This window comes from Stegastes partitus, unplaced genomic scaffold (genome assembly GCF_000690725.1).
Source record: "Stegastes partitus isolate 25-593 unplaced genomic scaffold, Stegastes_partitus-1.0.2 Scaffold173, whole genome shotgun sequence".
In the NCBI taxonomy this organism is placed as follows: domain Eukaryota; kingdom Metazoa; phylum Chordata; class Actinopteri; family Pomacentridae; genus Stegastes; species Stegastes partitus.
In genome coordinates, this window is record NW_007577904.1 from 350531 (window position 1) to 367705 (window position 17175).

At 43.1% G+C, this 17175-nt stretch overlaps 1 protein-coding gene across 1 annotated transcript in view; it reads right to left on the minus strand.

Moving 5' to 3' along the window:
- Positions 1–1251: 1251 nt before the first annotated feature.
- cdin1 (CDAN1 interacting nuclease 1) overlaps positions 1252–17175 on the minus strand; it is a 55305-nt gene continuing 39381 nt past the window's right edge. The window contains exon 12 of the mRNA XM_008279861.1: positions 1252–2775. Coding sequence (XP_008278083.1) covers positions 2607–2775 — 169 coding nt within the window. The 3' untranslated portion in view covers positions 1252–2606. The remainder of the gene's footprint in view (positions 2776–17175) is intronic.

The following is a 17175-nucleotide window of genomic DNA, read 5'->3' on the forward strand; positions in this document are numbered from 1 at the left end:
TTTTTTTCTATATTTGCTCTCACATCATGGAAATCTGTCAGCTGACGCCGATGACGGCCCTCGCCTTTGAAGTAGGTTTAAAAAAAGCTGTATTTAGTGCACATTGTGTGCAGAACTTAATTTATAGGAGCTGACCCTGGCTCCTCTTTTGTGCAACAGCCATCTTGGAAAACAATGGCAGGAAGGCTTGAAACTTGAGAGGAACTGAATCTGCTGTTTTCCATTTTTTTCTGTTCTTATTCAATGGAGAATTTTCCCTCCCTGAGTAAAATAGCTCTGTTTTTGTGTCCAACAGGAGCCATAAACTGATGTCTAAGCATACCATGGCCAGGCGATAGGGCCGAGTTTAACTGGACACATGGGGACAGTTGTTTTGTACCACATGGAGCGGAGGGGGGCTGACAGAGGAAGCCATGGCCGCCTGGCGACCCCGTGGTGACCCAGTGGCCTCCTCATGGAGGGATCAAGGCCTAGAAGGGAGCCGGCTGAGGGTTAGAGGTTTAAGGGTAACAAATCAAGCAACACTTTAGTGGTATTTAACCCCCACATACCATATCTCTCTAACTGCGTGAACAGTGCATGACTGCAGAACAAACACATGAGAGCTCATTTGTATTGTATACGGGAAGTTTTCCTCAACAACAGAAAAAGAACGTGTCACATTTAGTGATTACTACACCGGAGACACGACGAGAGCATCAGTCCATGTATATCTTCTGGTGGTTTTACCTGAGGTCTGCTTTAATTCATCTCTCTGCAGGTGAGGCGATTTGGAGTCACTATAATATTAAGGAACTAAAACAAATTCTCCTCTTTACTGGGTTCCAATACTGCCACAGTTATAAGGCACAATGTGGAAAATTATTCCCCTCTTATAAAATGCGTTCTCTGAGGTGATGGCAGGTTCTTCACCCTTTCACTTTCTTTCCTCTTATCGTTTTGTGTGTCATAAAGAAGGGGACTGGACAGGGACCCCCTATAGGCAGTGCATATCTGCCTCTAAAAGCATCACTCAACTTTATGTTCACTTCTGGTTCCCCTAGCCTGGCTGTGTTTCTCCCATTAGTATCTGCTCATAAAATGTACCGGGGTTATAAAGATGTGCAACAGACAACTACCACATAGTCACACACCTTTACATGGTAATCAGGTGTTTCTATGTACCAGCAGGCACTTAAGCAGGCCAAAGAAATAAATAACAGGTATACAAAGTTTATGGTGGTAATATTTATGACAAGAACATATTCAAAATAGTTTCTCAAAACTTATTTATTAATAATAGACATTAAAAAAATGGTACAGGACAATAAAAACGTTCTTTTAAATTATCACACGTTAAAAAGTGAATGTAACAGAAGGTGATTCAAGGTTTTTGTTTTACAATTTATTTGGAGTTTTATTTAATCGTACACTCATCTGTCTCAACAGATCCATTCATTTCTTTTCAGAAAATACAGCCTATTTCATATACGATTAATTTTAACAGTAAACTAATGGTTTAACACAATTTGTCAAACTAACTTCACAACTGTGACAATATGCTTTTCAGTGTTTTGTATTTCTGTAAAATGAAAATGTTTGGGCATTGGGCTGCTGCCACCACATACCTAACAATCTAAAGTTAGGGCTTCTAGGAAATGGTTCATGACTTTCCTAAAATTTTACAGACTAAATGATTAACTAATTAATGACAAAAAGCTGACAGCTTAATCAATAATGATCGGAATTTTACATTAAACCCAAACAATAAGTACAAAATAAATACAAAAAAAAATGTTTTTAACTATATAGGCAACAGACTGAAAACAAGTCAGATAAAAAAACAAAACAACCCAAGATGCAAGAATTTATGGTGAAATCATTGACAGTTATTTCAATATAGTTAATTAAAACAATGCAGTTTGAAGAAAGTCACACAGTGGAATGAAATGTAGCTTCAGCACGAACATTTGCTTGAAACCACTGTCCTAAAAAAAGATTTATAATGTGAAAAAGGTCGCTGTGAGGCCAGCCTTAATCAGAAATGATCCTGTTTACCCCCATGCAGAGTGACTGAGAGGGCAGTGAGTGACGCAGGTGAGAGACAGGCGTCCACCCAGCCCCCAGACTGCACCTCTCTTTATCTGCCTATAGAACGGAGGAGGAAGGAGTGACAAGGGCCAGGGCTTTGGCTGAGATAAGGAAGGGCCTTATGTCCTGCTTTGGCCCGGGCTCGCACCGCCGCCGTCCACTGTGAGAGGCCATCCAAGGGCCAGGTGTCGAGCACAACCAGAAAAGCCTGCAAGACGATGTTTTCACATGCAGGTACGAATATGACCCTGTGCTGTCAGGTATACAGAACGCCGGTGTGTATTTACATGTGGTCGCTTCGGGGCAGTGAATGAGAGGAAGAAAGGGAGAGACGGATAGAGAGAGAGGGTCAGGTGGAGTTCAGGGCAGATTATTATTTTTTTTGTGCCAGTAGTCTCACACTGCAGGAAAGCCAAATTGCTTCCGGATTTAGGGACCCACCCCTGCATAGTTCACTGTTCCTACCTTCCTTGTTGTCTCACCTCTTTCCTCCCATTCATTCTCCCATCTTTGCTTTTTTTTTTTGTAATATTTTCTCACTCTTTGTCCTCATTTGCGATCTCTGGCAGTTGGTAGTGCTGGGTCGCATGGCACAAGGTGACAATGTCTGTAGGGAAGCAGTCTTTGAGCAGGATACCTCTGTCTCTCTGGCAGTCCAGCTCTCCTATGAAACCATACCAGTAGATCACAAGGCCTGGACCAAACCTGTGGCGCAAAACAAAAGAAACAAAATCGGCCTTTTGTTAGTACATCACTGCTGTCATCGGCAAGAATTCTAAAGTAGCTAACAATGAGTTATACACCCTCTTTCAAATTCATATTCTCAAAATGCTTACTGGTGTTGGCCTTGGATGTATAATGCAGAACAAAAAAGCAGGAATAAGTTAGTAAAGAGATACAAAGATGGGACGCTATCGAGATAGACCTATGAGAGATAAGGCGGCTTAGGTATTTTCCTTTGATCACCATCCAGGAAACTTGTGCTGAATCAAACAAAAACACCGCCAGGAAGATAAAGATCTTTCTGACAGAGTGATACACACTCGATCACATTACAATGGCAGTGAAATAACAATAATCCATGAAATAACAAAGCACTACAACAAGGCCCCCAGATCCTGTCATCAGAAGCCTTTGGCACATAACAGAGCACACAGAGTTCAGCACAAAGCATCTGGTGGTTAATGCTAGCCAGTCCAACAGTGTCCAGCTGTTTCATTCACATTCACTTTGAGAGCTACAGCAACTTTGCCTTAGTTGGCGAGCGCTGCAGTTCCCAATGGCTATGAATAATGACTTGCCAAGCGACTGAGAAGTCAAATTCAGACTGTTTAAATAAAATAAAATGTTTTCAGTTTTTTCCTTGTATTTGGTTCTGTCTTTGTCATGTTGCAGCTATGGTGCGTTCACAGCCACCGTACACGTGAAGTTCTGCTGAAAGGTGCAGAAACAATTAAAATGAAGGAATCCTTCGCCGGGGATGTCCCGACGTTATTTCACTCGTTCTCTTCACAAAGGAAATAAATCATCTTTCAAGCTATTTATTAAACCCCAAAGAGCCACGAGTGGCCCCTCTCTGCCTCATATAGATCATGCCTATTCTTTGAACATTAGCTGCCATGCATAAAGACATGTCACAGTTGAACTCTGAATGGAGAGCACTTCAGCCCCCATATGCAAGACCAGATTCAAGGGGGCTGACAGTGCTCCGGTACCAGATACTCACTCCTCAGGCAGTTAACAATCTAGTGGTGCCCCTGGAGACCCAGACAGGAAGCTCGCCAGAGGAGCACGGAGAGCAGTAGAAGTTCAGTTTCAAGGTAAAGTACATAAAACCTTGAACCCGTGATCAATCACTTCATATTAAAATTTTGCTTTGGACACATTGCTGTTCTATTTTAATAATTATTATGGGACTTCTTAGTATTCTGTGTGATTATAATTTATGAGATTATTACACATAGACGTTTGACCTTACAACTTTGACAAGGTATTGTGACCACATAAATTATAAATACGAGTGCAGGACTCAGCTGTTGTGGCATTGCCAGCTGTACGTGTACTGTGCTGTGTTGGCTGGGCCTTGAGGCGGTGCATGTTCTACATACAGTACTTGTATGGAGACAGACACATGTACAAGAAAATATGTGGCTATACATGCGTGCACACACACACATACACACACTCACCCTCCAAGAGGCCCTCGCAGCAGTACATGCTTCTGTACCCCATCCCTGCATTCTACGTTTTACAGTGTGTGATTTACGGTGCTGTATCTATGAGCAAACAGGCCAAAGCTAACAGCCCTGGAGAAAGCCTGCAGATGCACACTGCAAGTTCACCACAATGTCACACACATAGCTCAGCCTCTCAGCACTGCACAAAGCTCAAGCCCCAAAACTCTCATCATTTCCATGGTCCACTGCTGCACATGGCCGCCAACTCTTAATATGGAAATGTTATGGAAACAAAACCTAAACATTTACATTAGATGACTTCGGAAAAGGGGTTATGCTCTTCTTTTTATTCAGCCGCCGTGCTGTATGTATTTCTTGCGCTCTGGATGGGGAGGTGAGGCTGAAAGGGGGAAGAGAGAAAAAAAAAAAAGGAGAGCGGTCTGCACAGAGTGGAGAGAGGCAACCTTCTGAAAAGGTTAAAACTGTACATCAACAGATAAGGCAGCGGTGCACAATACATCATGTCCCAGGTCTGTCAGGGGAGGCTGAGTACAAATTGAAACAAGCAAAATTATAAACACTGGGGAGCCATGTCACCAAGGCCTTTCCATACCGTAAAGAAAATAAATGGACTTTGAATCCTACTCAGGATTAATACAAGTCAATACTACAGGGACCTTGAGGTACAAAAAAATCTGAGACTGGGAATAGAAACAATAACACTGAGGGGGAAGGGAACAGTCAGGGGGCCAAGAGTAAGCCTGATGGCTACAGCATGAGATTTCTTGAAGAAAAGTTCCAAAACAGCATCCACACACTATAGAAAGCAATTATAAATAGAAAGTATGATGCTTTATATGCTGCTATTGGATACAGTTCCTCTGAAGTTTGTGTGCTTACGCTGCCTGAGGAAGTGAATGGAAGTTCAGTTTAAATTTGTAGGCAAATTATGGTTTATTATGTGGGCTGGCTCATTTTAACCTGGCATGTGCTTATTACACACACCACCTCTAAGTCAGAGTCAGCCATCTTCCAATAAACACCTAACTATGTAACGAGTTGGTGAAATTGTTTGTGAAATGTAGCTAATTTCAGCAAGAGGGCCACTTGACGAGCCTGGGCGTGGATTGCGGCTGCCAGCCACGCTTTCGTTAGTGTTAATGAGCGGCTGGTGGTCGCATTTAAAGCAGGTGCCAAGCAGCTTACTACAGCAGCTTAATGAGAGCGAGGCACTCAGGAACAAAAAGCCTTGAATGGAGAAGAGGGAGTGTTATTAGTGTCTGCTTGTGCACAAACACCCTGCCATGTAGCCAAGCCTCATGAAATCTCTGCATCTTAAACTCGCGAGCCATAAACACATTACTTGCACAGAGCAGTGGTACAAAAATATGAACTGCAAAAGGTAATAAAAGTACAATAAAATACCAAATGCGACCTTCAAAGAAAGTGCAAACTTGCGCTATTTCTGCAGTTGTCATTTTCGGAGAGGGCTGCTGAAGGTCAGACAGCACACCCTCCCAAAAAAAAAAAAAAAAATCCTCTGAGTTTAACATTTCTGCCCAACACACAGATCAAGGTTAATTTGATCTGCCACGTTTGGTGAGAAAAAGCTTTACTAAAAACTGGGGGCTGAGAACTTCTGCCAAAATACATTACACGACATGATGAATTATCAATAAAATCAAGATGAATTTACGCTCGACTCTAAAACACCCTCACTTCATTTTACATACCACACAGAACCATTTTAAACAAACGCCCCAGCAATGATTTAGACAGTGCATGCCTCTACCTGAGGGTGAACTCTGTGTGTCCGAGGTCTCTCCACAAAGCCCTCTTTGTTTTCAGCATCCATACATCAGGTCACAAGGTAGGGCCACTAAAGCACTGCCAAACATTAGCTTTAGTCAGTCTTTTTCTCTGCTCTCTGAAATGCAAAATGATGGAACCTGCTCAACTTCTTTTACGGCAGACGGCATTGAGAGTGATTGGGGGCAGAGGAATAAAAGTCTCTGTGTTGGAGACAGAAGAGCTGTGTGCATAGCAGAAGGCAGAAAGAAAATGTGTGTATTAGTGACAAATGGCCTGTTGTTTGGAAGTCAGTCTCTTCTATAGGCAGCCGCCTATAGGAGTTTATTTACAGGGTCAGATAATGGGTGTGTGATGTGTTTGTTTGTGTTTAAAACGGGGCAGTGACCCAGGGCCTGCACGCCAGGTGATACGGCTCCGCAGCAGATCACTGTACATCCAGCTTGTGTATTTTAATGGCCTCGCAGTGCCTGTTTAGCAAATCAGCCTGATGATGAAGACACCCCTGATAAGTAAGGCTGCGTAAAAAGGATATTTAAAGGCTCACTCGACCCAGAGGGGCGTCCTCGGACAGAGAGGTAAATAATTCCTTGCTACAAACTATACATGCTGCTGTCTATAAATAACAGGAGTTGAACAGAAGTGCTAACCTCCCACAGACAAGCTGTTAAAGCGACTGGCCCTAAGAATAGAGCACCCTCTCCTCTTGAGAAAAAGTTCAGTTCAACTCAGTAAAATAGAAATACGAGGTAACAAACGTACATTATTATCACCAGAAAACCTGGACAAGCATCGTAGTTAACGTGGAACAGAAGGCGAGATGTGATTCATATTCGTCATCGTTGGAGAGTGTGTTGTGTGCACATGTTTGTGTTGTGTAGTGTTTAACATAGGGGTGTGGAGGTGTAATGTGTGACTATGAGAGGTGTGGGAGGTCAGGTCGACTCGCTGTGTTGTCAACTGGATGTTGCAGTGGGAGCTAATTTCTGCTCATTAATGCAAAGCATCGATACCAGAACAGAGACAAGAGAATTCCAGCGCTTCACTTGGTAACCACAGAAACCACTTTCTCCTCTGGAGCAGAATTTGCCCTCAGCCCTCTGACCTGCAACGAAATTAGTCGACAGCAAACCTGAGACACCTCTGAAGCACTGTGGTGCAGTTTATTCGAAGACATACCACCTCTGTCAAACAGGACTACGTACAGAATCAAATCTGAGGACAATTTTATGGAGATGACACTGAAACACATCAAATAAAAAAAGCAAAACAACCCCCCCCCCCTTGAATTAGATAACAAAATAAAAATCTGATGCCATTTTATTAAATTAAAATAGTCAAATTATTGTAAAAACTGAAATCACTTATCAGTAATGCAGTATTTAATCACTATAATTTAATACTGATATTTTGCCTTAAATCCAGATATAGTCTGGAGTTAAAACAATATATTATAAAGCTCAAAGGGAAAACTTACTGCATTAGAAGAAGTGTTTGATGCTAACTTTGTGGTGTTCAAAATACAAAATATACAAGCCTTTTTGTTATATTTTAAACCAGCTGTAGTAAACATTTTTAAAATGACCAATTTATCTGTTATCTGCTCTTTTCTACAGCAGAAGTTGTTGATTTTTATGATATTATAAATAACATTTAACTACTCATGCTGAACATATCCCCAGACAGCACAGCACTATGGGAGTTTTTACCTCCCTCCATTGATTTTTATCAAATTTCACTTTCTGTGACCCCCCCAGTCTCCTATCACCTCAGCCACCCTCTCACATTAACCTAAATCTAATCACCTTACACACACGCATGCATGCACTTTATTTTCATTTGATAGCACAACAGTAAGATGCAGAAACCCCACTTCATGACACCCATTTGGTCCTGGTTAGCAACCGTTTGTACAATGCCATGCTTCCCAAACATCCTCCAGCTGAAGGGAGGAACCTTAATCAGTGTTTGGAACTCGTTAAGTCCCTTAACTGAGCATGTCGCCTACCACATTAGCAACACATATCTGAGGGACAAGTGTGTGTTGTGTGTGTAATGTGTGCTGGTCCCCGCTCAGATCTACGGCGTCACGGTCCAACGCGCTTTGACACACTCCGGTCTGCTATGGATGTGGAGCGAAACCAAACAAGGTGTGGTCTGGCTTTGGGCTTTGTCTGTTTAATGTTCAGAAGTTGGTCCAAACAGCACCACAGGACATTGCATGCAACAAAACAACCGACCGACGACAGCTCCGTGATGACACCAGAACAATCTATGTTAAAGTTAGAGATGGAATTATGGAACAACTTATTCTTCAGACAAACATTGTCTGGGGCGCCGCTGTAGCTCACCTGGTAGAGCTGGCGTCCCCTGTGCAGGGCTACAGTCCCCATGTGGAGGTCATGAGTTCGAATCCCGCTCATGGCCCTTTCCCACACGTCCTCTCCCCCACTTTCCTGTCGCTCTCTCTCTCTGCACTATCAAATAAAGGCTCAAAGGACAAAAAAACAAAACATTGTCTATGCGTTGCTACTCTTTTGCAAACAGCATCACTTTCACCAGCCTTTCGAATGCAATAATAAAAATAGTCTGTCTCAGCAATTCTCTGGCTGTATAAGGGTTAACACTGAGACAGTCAGAGCTCACCTGATCTTTTCTCAGATATCGACTCCCCATCCTCTGTAATGACCCTCTACATCATGAAAATGGCTTGATCTCTTCAGTTATGACACACTGAGTGGGTATTCATTAACACTTGATGCGGATATTATTAAATTCTATTACGGTGATGGCTGCAAATGGCCTCTCCTATGCAAGCAGTGCACTGAAATCATGAGCAGGCAGTATTTGTGTCCGAATCTGGATGTGTGTAAATACATTATAAAAATAAGCACTGGGCAGAATAAGGAGGAGCCTAATTATATACCACAGGGGATGTAACGATAAGAAAAAATCTCTGAGGCTTTCACTGTTTTCAGATGAGGCTTAAAGGTTTCAAAAGCCAAAAGCTGACCACAGTGCTAATTTGGAGATCTGTCCTGAGACTCCCTCTGGCCTTTGATGAATCCCCATGTCTGAGCGTTCTGCTTGGAGACAGGAAGCTCCCCGCGGTGGCGGGCGGGCAGGCTGGGGGCTGGGACGCTGTGCAGACAGAGAGGACCACATCGTCAGGGGGATACATGCTCCTTTAACCTGTTATTGCGAACTCCCAGCAGCCCTGGCCGATAATTGCCACCTGTCTCTAGGGGAAACGCAGTCGAAGGCAGGCAGAGGGACGGCCATTTTGTGTCTGCCGCTGCTCCCTCGCCCTGCACAACCCTGGCCCTAATTCCTGCCCTTAACCCTGGCGGCTAATGTGTCTTCAATTTAGGATGATCTCGCACTACAGGCACGGCCCTAATCAACAACAGTTTGTACTGTAACCCTATCTGCCCTTCCTAGGGCAGCGTCAGCCTGACCGGGCGCCTGCAAATGTGCTGCATCCAGCAGGGGAACGGCGTTACGTGTGTCTATGTGTGGATATCATGTTTATATGTGAGGTCATAGGATGCGCGCCTTATACTTGGCTGTTTGTCTTCCACATATGTTATGGAAATAACCATATAAATATCCACAAACGCTCTCACACGAGCACCTTAGCCACAACGCTGCTGGTCACTTTACAAACTAAACACAGTTAATGATAAATGTATACAAAACAATGAAAGTCTCTGCTGCACTTTTAAACAGATTCTGGAAACACCAATTATTCTTTCCCAGTCTTAATACATTCATGATGGACAAGTTACTATGGCGATGTTTCATATTAAATGACATTTTTACAAACTTTGTAAATTCTCTACGCCGCTCCTTTTTGTTCCTTTGCTCTGAAAAGGCCGTTTTATCCACCGACTCTCTCTCCATCAGGTTCAGGAATAAGTCTTGCATCATAAATTCTGCGACCACTTCAGTGAGGGCCGAATCAAAAGTCATGGAAAGGCAGGTGTGAATGTTTGTTGTGTAGGCCTCCTGGCCTCTGCATCCATGAGAACAACCCTGGCCCAAAATTAGAGTGTGGTCTCTAATGTCTCCCTAAGAGAAAAAGAGGTCTGGCTTTCGTCCAAGTCAGCACCTTTGGAAGTGCAGTCGTGTTACCACCACTAAATCAACATGTCAGCACCCGGCCCAGTGAACTTCTTCACCCAGACTCCACCGCTTTCAGCTACCCCACACACCTAATGAATTGGTGTGAATGCCTATCTGTCTGCTAAAATGAAATGGGGAAAGGAGATATGAGGAATAAAAAAAAAAAAAAAGAGGGGGGAAGAAATGGATTTCTTTTTCAGCTGTTACACAGAACATTTGCAGTCCGGCAAAGTAGTTATCATCACTGGACACACTGTGTTACTGCTGAACAGAAAACTGCTGCGGCAAACCAGACAACTCCAGGTTAAGGTATCTCCACCATCAACCTTGGCCTCTGTGTCCAAAATGGAACTGTCCCACTTTGGGGGGCAAGTTTTGGAGATGGACGAAGGCGAAGGGCCACAGAAATTCGTGTGCTTACTCGGCAGTCTGTTTACATTCCTGAGGGTAATTTTAGCCCCTGGGGGGAGCAGAGCAGGGGGGTCGACATGTCGTTGGGGCTTGTCAGTGTTGGACGGGCCAGCCGGCGCAGTGGCGGCACCTGGACATCTGGGTGGTACGCAAATACACACAAACACACATAGGCATAGACCTCCGGCAGCAAAAACCATTGGAACTTATCGGCTATCAGTGATTCTGTCACTCAGTTAGTTAGGTTAGGTTTAGTATTAAGAAATTCGAAGAGTCAACAAGGATCTTTGACGCAATATCAATGGCTACTCTGTGTGTGACTGAACAACTAAACAGAGACACGCGCCAAAGAGGAGGCCTCATAAAAAAACCACAGAAGTAAAGGGGGTGGTCGCGCTAACAGGCCCACCACCGAGCGCCATTAGTTTTGAACAACACAGGATATCCCCAGTGTTTTCACTGACGATCTGGGGTGCAAATCTAATTTCATTGTAGTTTTTAAAAATTTGCTAAGCAAACAAAACAATAATCCTAACTCAAGAATAGCTGAGGGCTTCTGGACGCGTGTTGGGATTTGTCTTTTTATTACTCCCAGCCCAGAGTGTCCATTCAAAGGACAAGAAAGCAAAAAATGTCCATGTGTTTGTGGTGTTCGTGTGTTAATGCACGAGTAACAGAGACGGAGAGAGAGAGAGATATAGAGATAGAGAATGAAGGAGAGAGAGAGAGGCTCAGAGCTTATCGAAACTAATTAGGCGAGGGATCAGGATGGAAGTTAAATACTAGGCTACATGTAATGAAAGAAGCAGAGTGGGGGACATCTAGGGGTCAGGCCCACACCAAACAGTGGTTCTCAGGCAATCTGGTATTGATTTTCACTCGTTTGGGGATGAAGGTGGATGGGAGGGAGGGAGCCACGGAGAGGGAGACGAGAGAGGCGGCAGGGCAGAGTCTAAGGGTCTCATGAGTTGTCAACTTGACAGTTTAACCCCTTTTGGAGTAGAACAAACAAACAGAGGGATCTCCTGGGCTGACAGCGTTGATCTGTCATAGCGATGACACTGCAAAGCCCCACACAATGGCCACACAGGAGAGGCAAGTGTGGAGGAAAACGGAGGGAGGGAGCTGATACAGATATGCACAGGCACATTCCTTAAGCCGACGAAGATAGGACTCTGCTCAAAGTTTAAAAAATTGCGATGGACAAAAAGGAGCATTTAAAAACACAGTTACATTTAAGACTAACTAAAGACAAATTATGAACACAACACATACCATGCATGGATGATTTTTTCTCACCAGTGCTGTTATGTAACTGTGGTAGCAGAACTTGCATACCCAAAGTGGAAATTCAGGTTTTGGTCATTCCTCATGTCAAAAAATATGGGTATCCCGGATTAAGTGGTATTGGTGATGGTCGGCACAGACACACAGATGTCAGCGCTCCTCTCCTGTCACTCAGTCTGTGAAGGCCGTCACCCCGAGCACCTTCCCTCTCATGTCCTTAAACACTTGAAAACCCCTTTTGCTCTTCCCCTCAGACTGCCTCATCGCTTTGTCACATTGCCAAAGGGGACTCCATTAGCCTGGCCAACTCTCACTTATACTTAACACACACACACACACACACACACACACATACACACAGAGGATGGCTGATACTCACAGCTAAGGCTGTCCACATCAAATTAGAGTGGCCCCTATTGTCCCTATTACGGCCTGGGAATGCTCCATCATGACGGATGCTACGGGGTCCCTCACTTGTCAGAAGTTGTCAGACAGATAGGGAGTCTGGATACACACAGCTGACAGGTAATCTTAATGTCTTCAATTAGCCCAATTAGGCCTGTCATAAACAATTCGATAAGTGTTCAACCAACACAAACAGATAAACGCACGCACAAGCGCACAGAGATGCACACGCTCACACACCGAGGTCCGCAGGGTATTAATGAGAAGGGTAATGGGTATATCAGTGGACGGTTGACTTGTCTTTTGTTTCAAGGAGGGGTGTGTCCCCATCGCTTGCTCTCAGCTGTGCACTGCTGGCTGCTACCTGGTCACTTCAAATTGTACTATCTCCTTTCATTAGCGCATCGCCGGCTGAGAATCTGAAAGGCCGTGACAAAATTCATTTGAGACGAGTGGGAGCAGATTGCCTGAAGCAGGTGCTATAAGGGAGATAAAACAAAAGCAGCACCTTTTGTGAAGCTCTGTGTGCGTACGAATGTGTGTGTTTTCTGTCTGTGTATGTATGCGAGAGGTTTTTCCCCGGTCTTCACATTCTGTTCTTTTCCTCGCTATGGTAAATGGGTAATGACGTGCTTTTGGAAAAAAGAAAAAAAAAGAAAAAGGCACCGGAGAAGAATCGGTCCAGCGAACACTTGGAGCGTTTACAAAGCTGTGGTGAAATCTAAATATTATTTCGAGCGTGACTAAACAGGCCAACACCTTTCTGTGCAGAGCATGTGTGATAGCTAACAATGTTTGATTTGGTCTCTCCTTTGTAATATCTTATCGCAAAGCAAAGGTGTAACCCGCACTACATCCTCAGCTTTTGTCCTCTAACCGTTTCTTTAAATTCATCTATTTGCGTTCACTATCAATTTAATTCTTTCCAGGGACGCAGAACACGTTTCAGGAACTGTAACGCACAAGCTAATGTTTAAAACAGAGATTCCACAGTTTGCAAACACGAGAGTCGAGCAAAGTTAGCATCAATATTTGAACAAGAACTTCACATCAACACTGCCTTGATCTTATGTACAGAGGCCTTGAAATGCCCCACATCAAGACGCAACGCTGACACTTTCAATGCAGCTCTAGTCTCTGGGCATTCAGGGCAGTTTTGTACAAAGGCGAGAAAAAAAAAATGAACAAAATATAATCAACACAAAAGAGAGTGAAAAAAAAAAAAAAAAAAAAAAAAAGTTAAAACTAAGGCAATATTGTGAATAGTGAAATCCCAAAGCACATATTCATTCTAGGAGTCAAACTGGGACACGAAGACAAACCAACTGCTATCAGCGAGATCTGTGATGGACCTCTAACTCTACTTCTGATCTTTACCTCAAGTGACGGCTGGAAAACTATCTGAGGATAAAAAAAAAAAAAAAAAAGAGAAAGACAGAAAGAAAGAGAAAAGCCGTCACAGGGAAGTTGTAATAGGAAATTGCTCTTGGCAACTATTTGTTCAAGCACCAGATTTTTTTCGTCTTTATGCCAACCCAGCGAGCCCCCATTGGAAAACAGGGCAGGTCCCCCTAATGAGTAATCTATTTCAAAGCAGTCGTGTCTGGGCATGACAGTTTACTGAGAGGCTTGAAGAACTGGTAATTACCAGTGTTACGGGGCAATTAATGCATATTACACTGCGGCACTCATGGCGGTGACTGTCAGCTCCCCAATAAAAATGAGCACTCTTCAGCTAAAGGGTGACATTAATTGGGCCCTTAATGACTATGCAGAGGAACCAAGCCAAATAGGAACAAAACAGGGGACTCGCTCTGACACTAGCAGAGGGCTGGAAATTGGACTAAAAATGAGATTAATTGCTGTTTAGAAAAAAAAAGAAGGGAAAATGTGGTGAGGGGAAGGGGGAGAAAGAGGCTGGAATTATAGGGTGCAGAGAGCAAGAACTGTTCATACAGATGACAATTCAATTAATTATTTCATACTGTATTTTCTATACCTTAAAGAAGTGCAGACATGCCTTAGGCACATTTCCAGGGCTTTGTCTTGATACGCAGCTCATTGCATAAACAGCTACATTTCCCAAAGCACCTGCACACAGCATCAAGGTAAATACACCCAATATAATAAATACATCTAAAATCTTTCTCTAAGTGAGAAGAGGAAGAATATAATAAGAGGAAGAATGATTGTGTATAGCTGTGATAAATGTAAAGGAGGTCAAGCAGTAAGGTCTCCAAGCACGCAACATCATCTTAATTATCAAGTATTGAGCAGTTCTGGGTTACATACTTTCCTATGAAGCCCAAGGCCTTTAGTATGTCTTTCCACTTAAACCAGTGCATGAAAACCTTATGCAAGGCTTTCATTAAAAGTAAGTCTACCAAATTGCAAGCCTTCCACCCCCAGAAATGTTTGTTTAGAAGGAGATCAAGGATGTGGTGGAGACATGAAGTAATTCTGATTAATGTTGCTAAAGCTAGGCACGTACTGAGCACCACCTGAATATGCAAGCCCCAAATCATAAAATATCAGCATGCAAAACATGCCGTCATTTGCATACATTTTTGATTTTGGATTTCCTTGCTATTTAAATATGCAGTTAGAAATAGTCCAGCACTGCCTCTTGCGCTGTCACGCTGCACACTCACACTGTCATTGGTCCTGATAGAACTCTTCCGCTTCAAAGGGAGCTTTGCAATGGAGAAGAGAATGAGCAAATATTTGAATTGCAAAAACACATCATCTTCCGAGGGGAGAAAATTCAAGACAACTTTTTAGAGTTAAAGACACCCCCAACCCCCAGCAAGCTAACCCCCTGCATACAGCACAAAAAAGTCAACATATTCATAGTGTAAGCACTCTCCTCACTAATTTACCATATCCAAATTTGTGTAATGGGATATGACATATTTTAGAGGGGATTGCCGGGAAAAAAAACTTTAATTTGAGGAGAGAACCATAAAATGTTTAAGCCGCTCCTGTATTTAACTGAAATCCACCATACAAATCCAGGTTCTCAGACAACCTGACATGGGTTTGATTACAGACTGAAGTGTAATTAGCTACTTAAGTTATCCTCTGGAAGGTAGGAGAGAGCAGCCCCACCATACTCGCTAGCTTTTTCAGCATAACTAAAGAGACCTTTAGATTCTACAAGAGCACCTTTCCCCTCAAGATTTAGCACAGCCAGTTTATAACCATTTACATGCATGCACTCCAGGAGAATCTCTGCCGGCTTCCAACTTTTGCAGAAGTTATGGAGAAAGTGCAATAAATAATCTTCATGACAAATCAATAATATGACTCAGAGCATACTTGAAAGTATGAGCTCCCCAGCTTGATGCCAGAATAAATAGAAGAGTTAAGCCAAAAGTTACAAGTCTAGCCACGAAGGCCATGAACAACATTAACAGCAGTAAATACCCATCTTCAGACATCTGAAAAAACACCCCTGCAAAGGGGGAAAACACTCATCTCCTGTGTTTATGATTGTAAATTTATTTACCGCAGGCTGAGAACCACCTTGAATTTTAAATCGGGGGGAAAATCTGACCGTTTCAAACACATATTAAGAAAACAGAACACATGGAGAATTACTGAAAGTGCTGCACTGTAAGTAAAGCAATCAGCTCCTTGTGGGAAAGAAATCAAGGTCACATTTTTTTTAATGGTTTAAATATAAGAATCACGGTTGTGGATATCAAAGCCTTACAATATCAGGAAAATCTAATCAAGCTTACATTGTTGCCTTATTATAACTTATTATATCTAAACGTCATTTTTCAGCTCAAATCAACTGGTAGTAAACCTTACAATGCTAAACAACACACCACCCACATTATACCTCCCAACAGTCCAACCCTCCTGTGGCCTCTACGCTGCCAACCTACGTGTAGACAAGTTGGAGACAGGTCTGAGCAGAAATCAAACCTGAATGATGGATAGCTTTACTGCACAATGACCTCTGTCACTGGGTTCTTGCCCTAAATCAATGCTAGCGATAAGGGCCCTGCGCCAGCGCTCACCTTGGTATGTTCACCAGCAGACCTTATCTATGGCAGGAGGAAGTATGAGTAATAACTAAAGACAAGCTGCGACAAAACCACTAACCCCACCTTGTCAAACATAATTTACAATGTATATCCCTTTACCCAACCTCCCCCCAACCCTCGACTGCTGTTAAACAGTAATTATGAGAACCAAAGAGATTTGAGACACTGAATTTGGAAGATTAACCTGTTATCGTTTGCTGGGAGAGCTCTGCACATATCTGCGGTCCAAGCAGGGCTCATATATATTAACAAAGTGATTTGGGCGACTAAGGACTAATATATTCTACTCTTGCTATGCTGGCATGTGCGCTCCCATTCATTCACAAAATTATGAATAGCATCCTTAAACTTCAGTGCTGTCAGGTCTGTGTGGAGCAGCCAAACTTTCAGTGATGCACACAGAGAGAGGTCAGAGGCTGAAGTTGAAGGGAGGGCTGAGAGGAAGTCGAGGCAAAGACTTTATGAAGATTACAGCATTGAGAACTCGGAGACCTTTCAGTAGTTTTTCATTTGACTATGTATGATAAAGTGCGTGTGCGAGACACAGAGAGCCCGAGCAAGAGAGCGAGCAAGCTTCCAGGCAGTCGCATCAAAATGGAGAGAGAGACCAAACATGACATCAAACGTTGCAATTAGCTGACCCCTTTCTCCAGGAGTCACAGTTTGAAAAGCCTTGCCTTTAAAACCCTGATTAAAATATGTTTGCTTTCTCATTCAAAATGACATTTGACAAGGTTAGTAATATTTCAACTAACTGCAAAAACATTCTTGTAGACGTAATCCTTTTTTTCCATGGCTTTGCAGGGGCGCAGGTAACCTCAGAGCGAGTTTCCCAT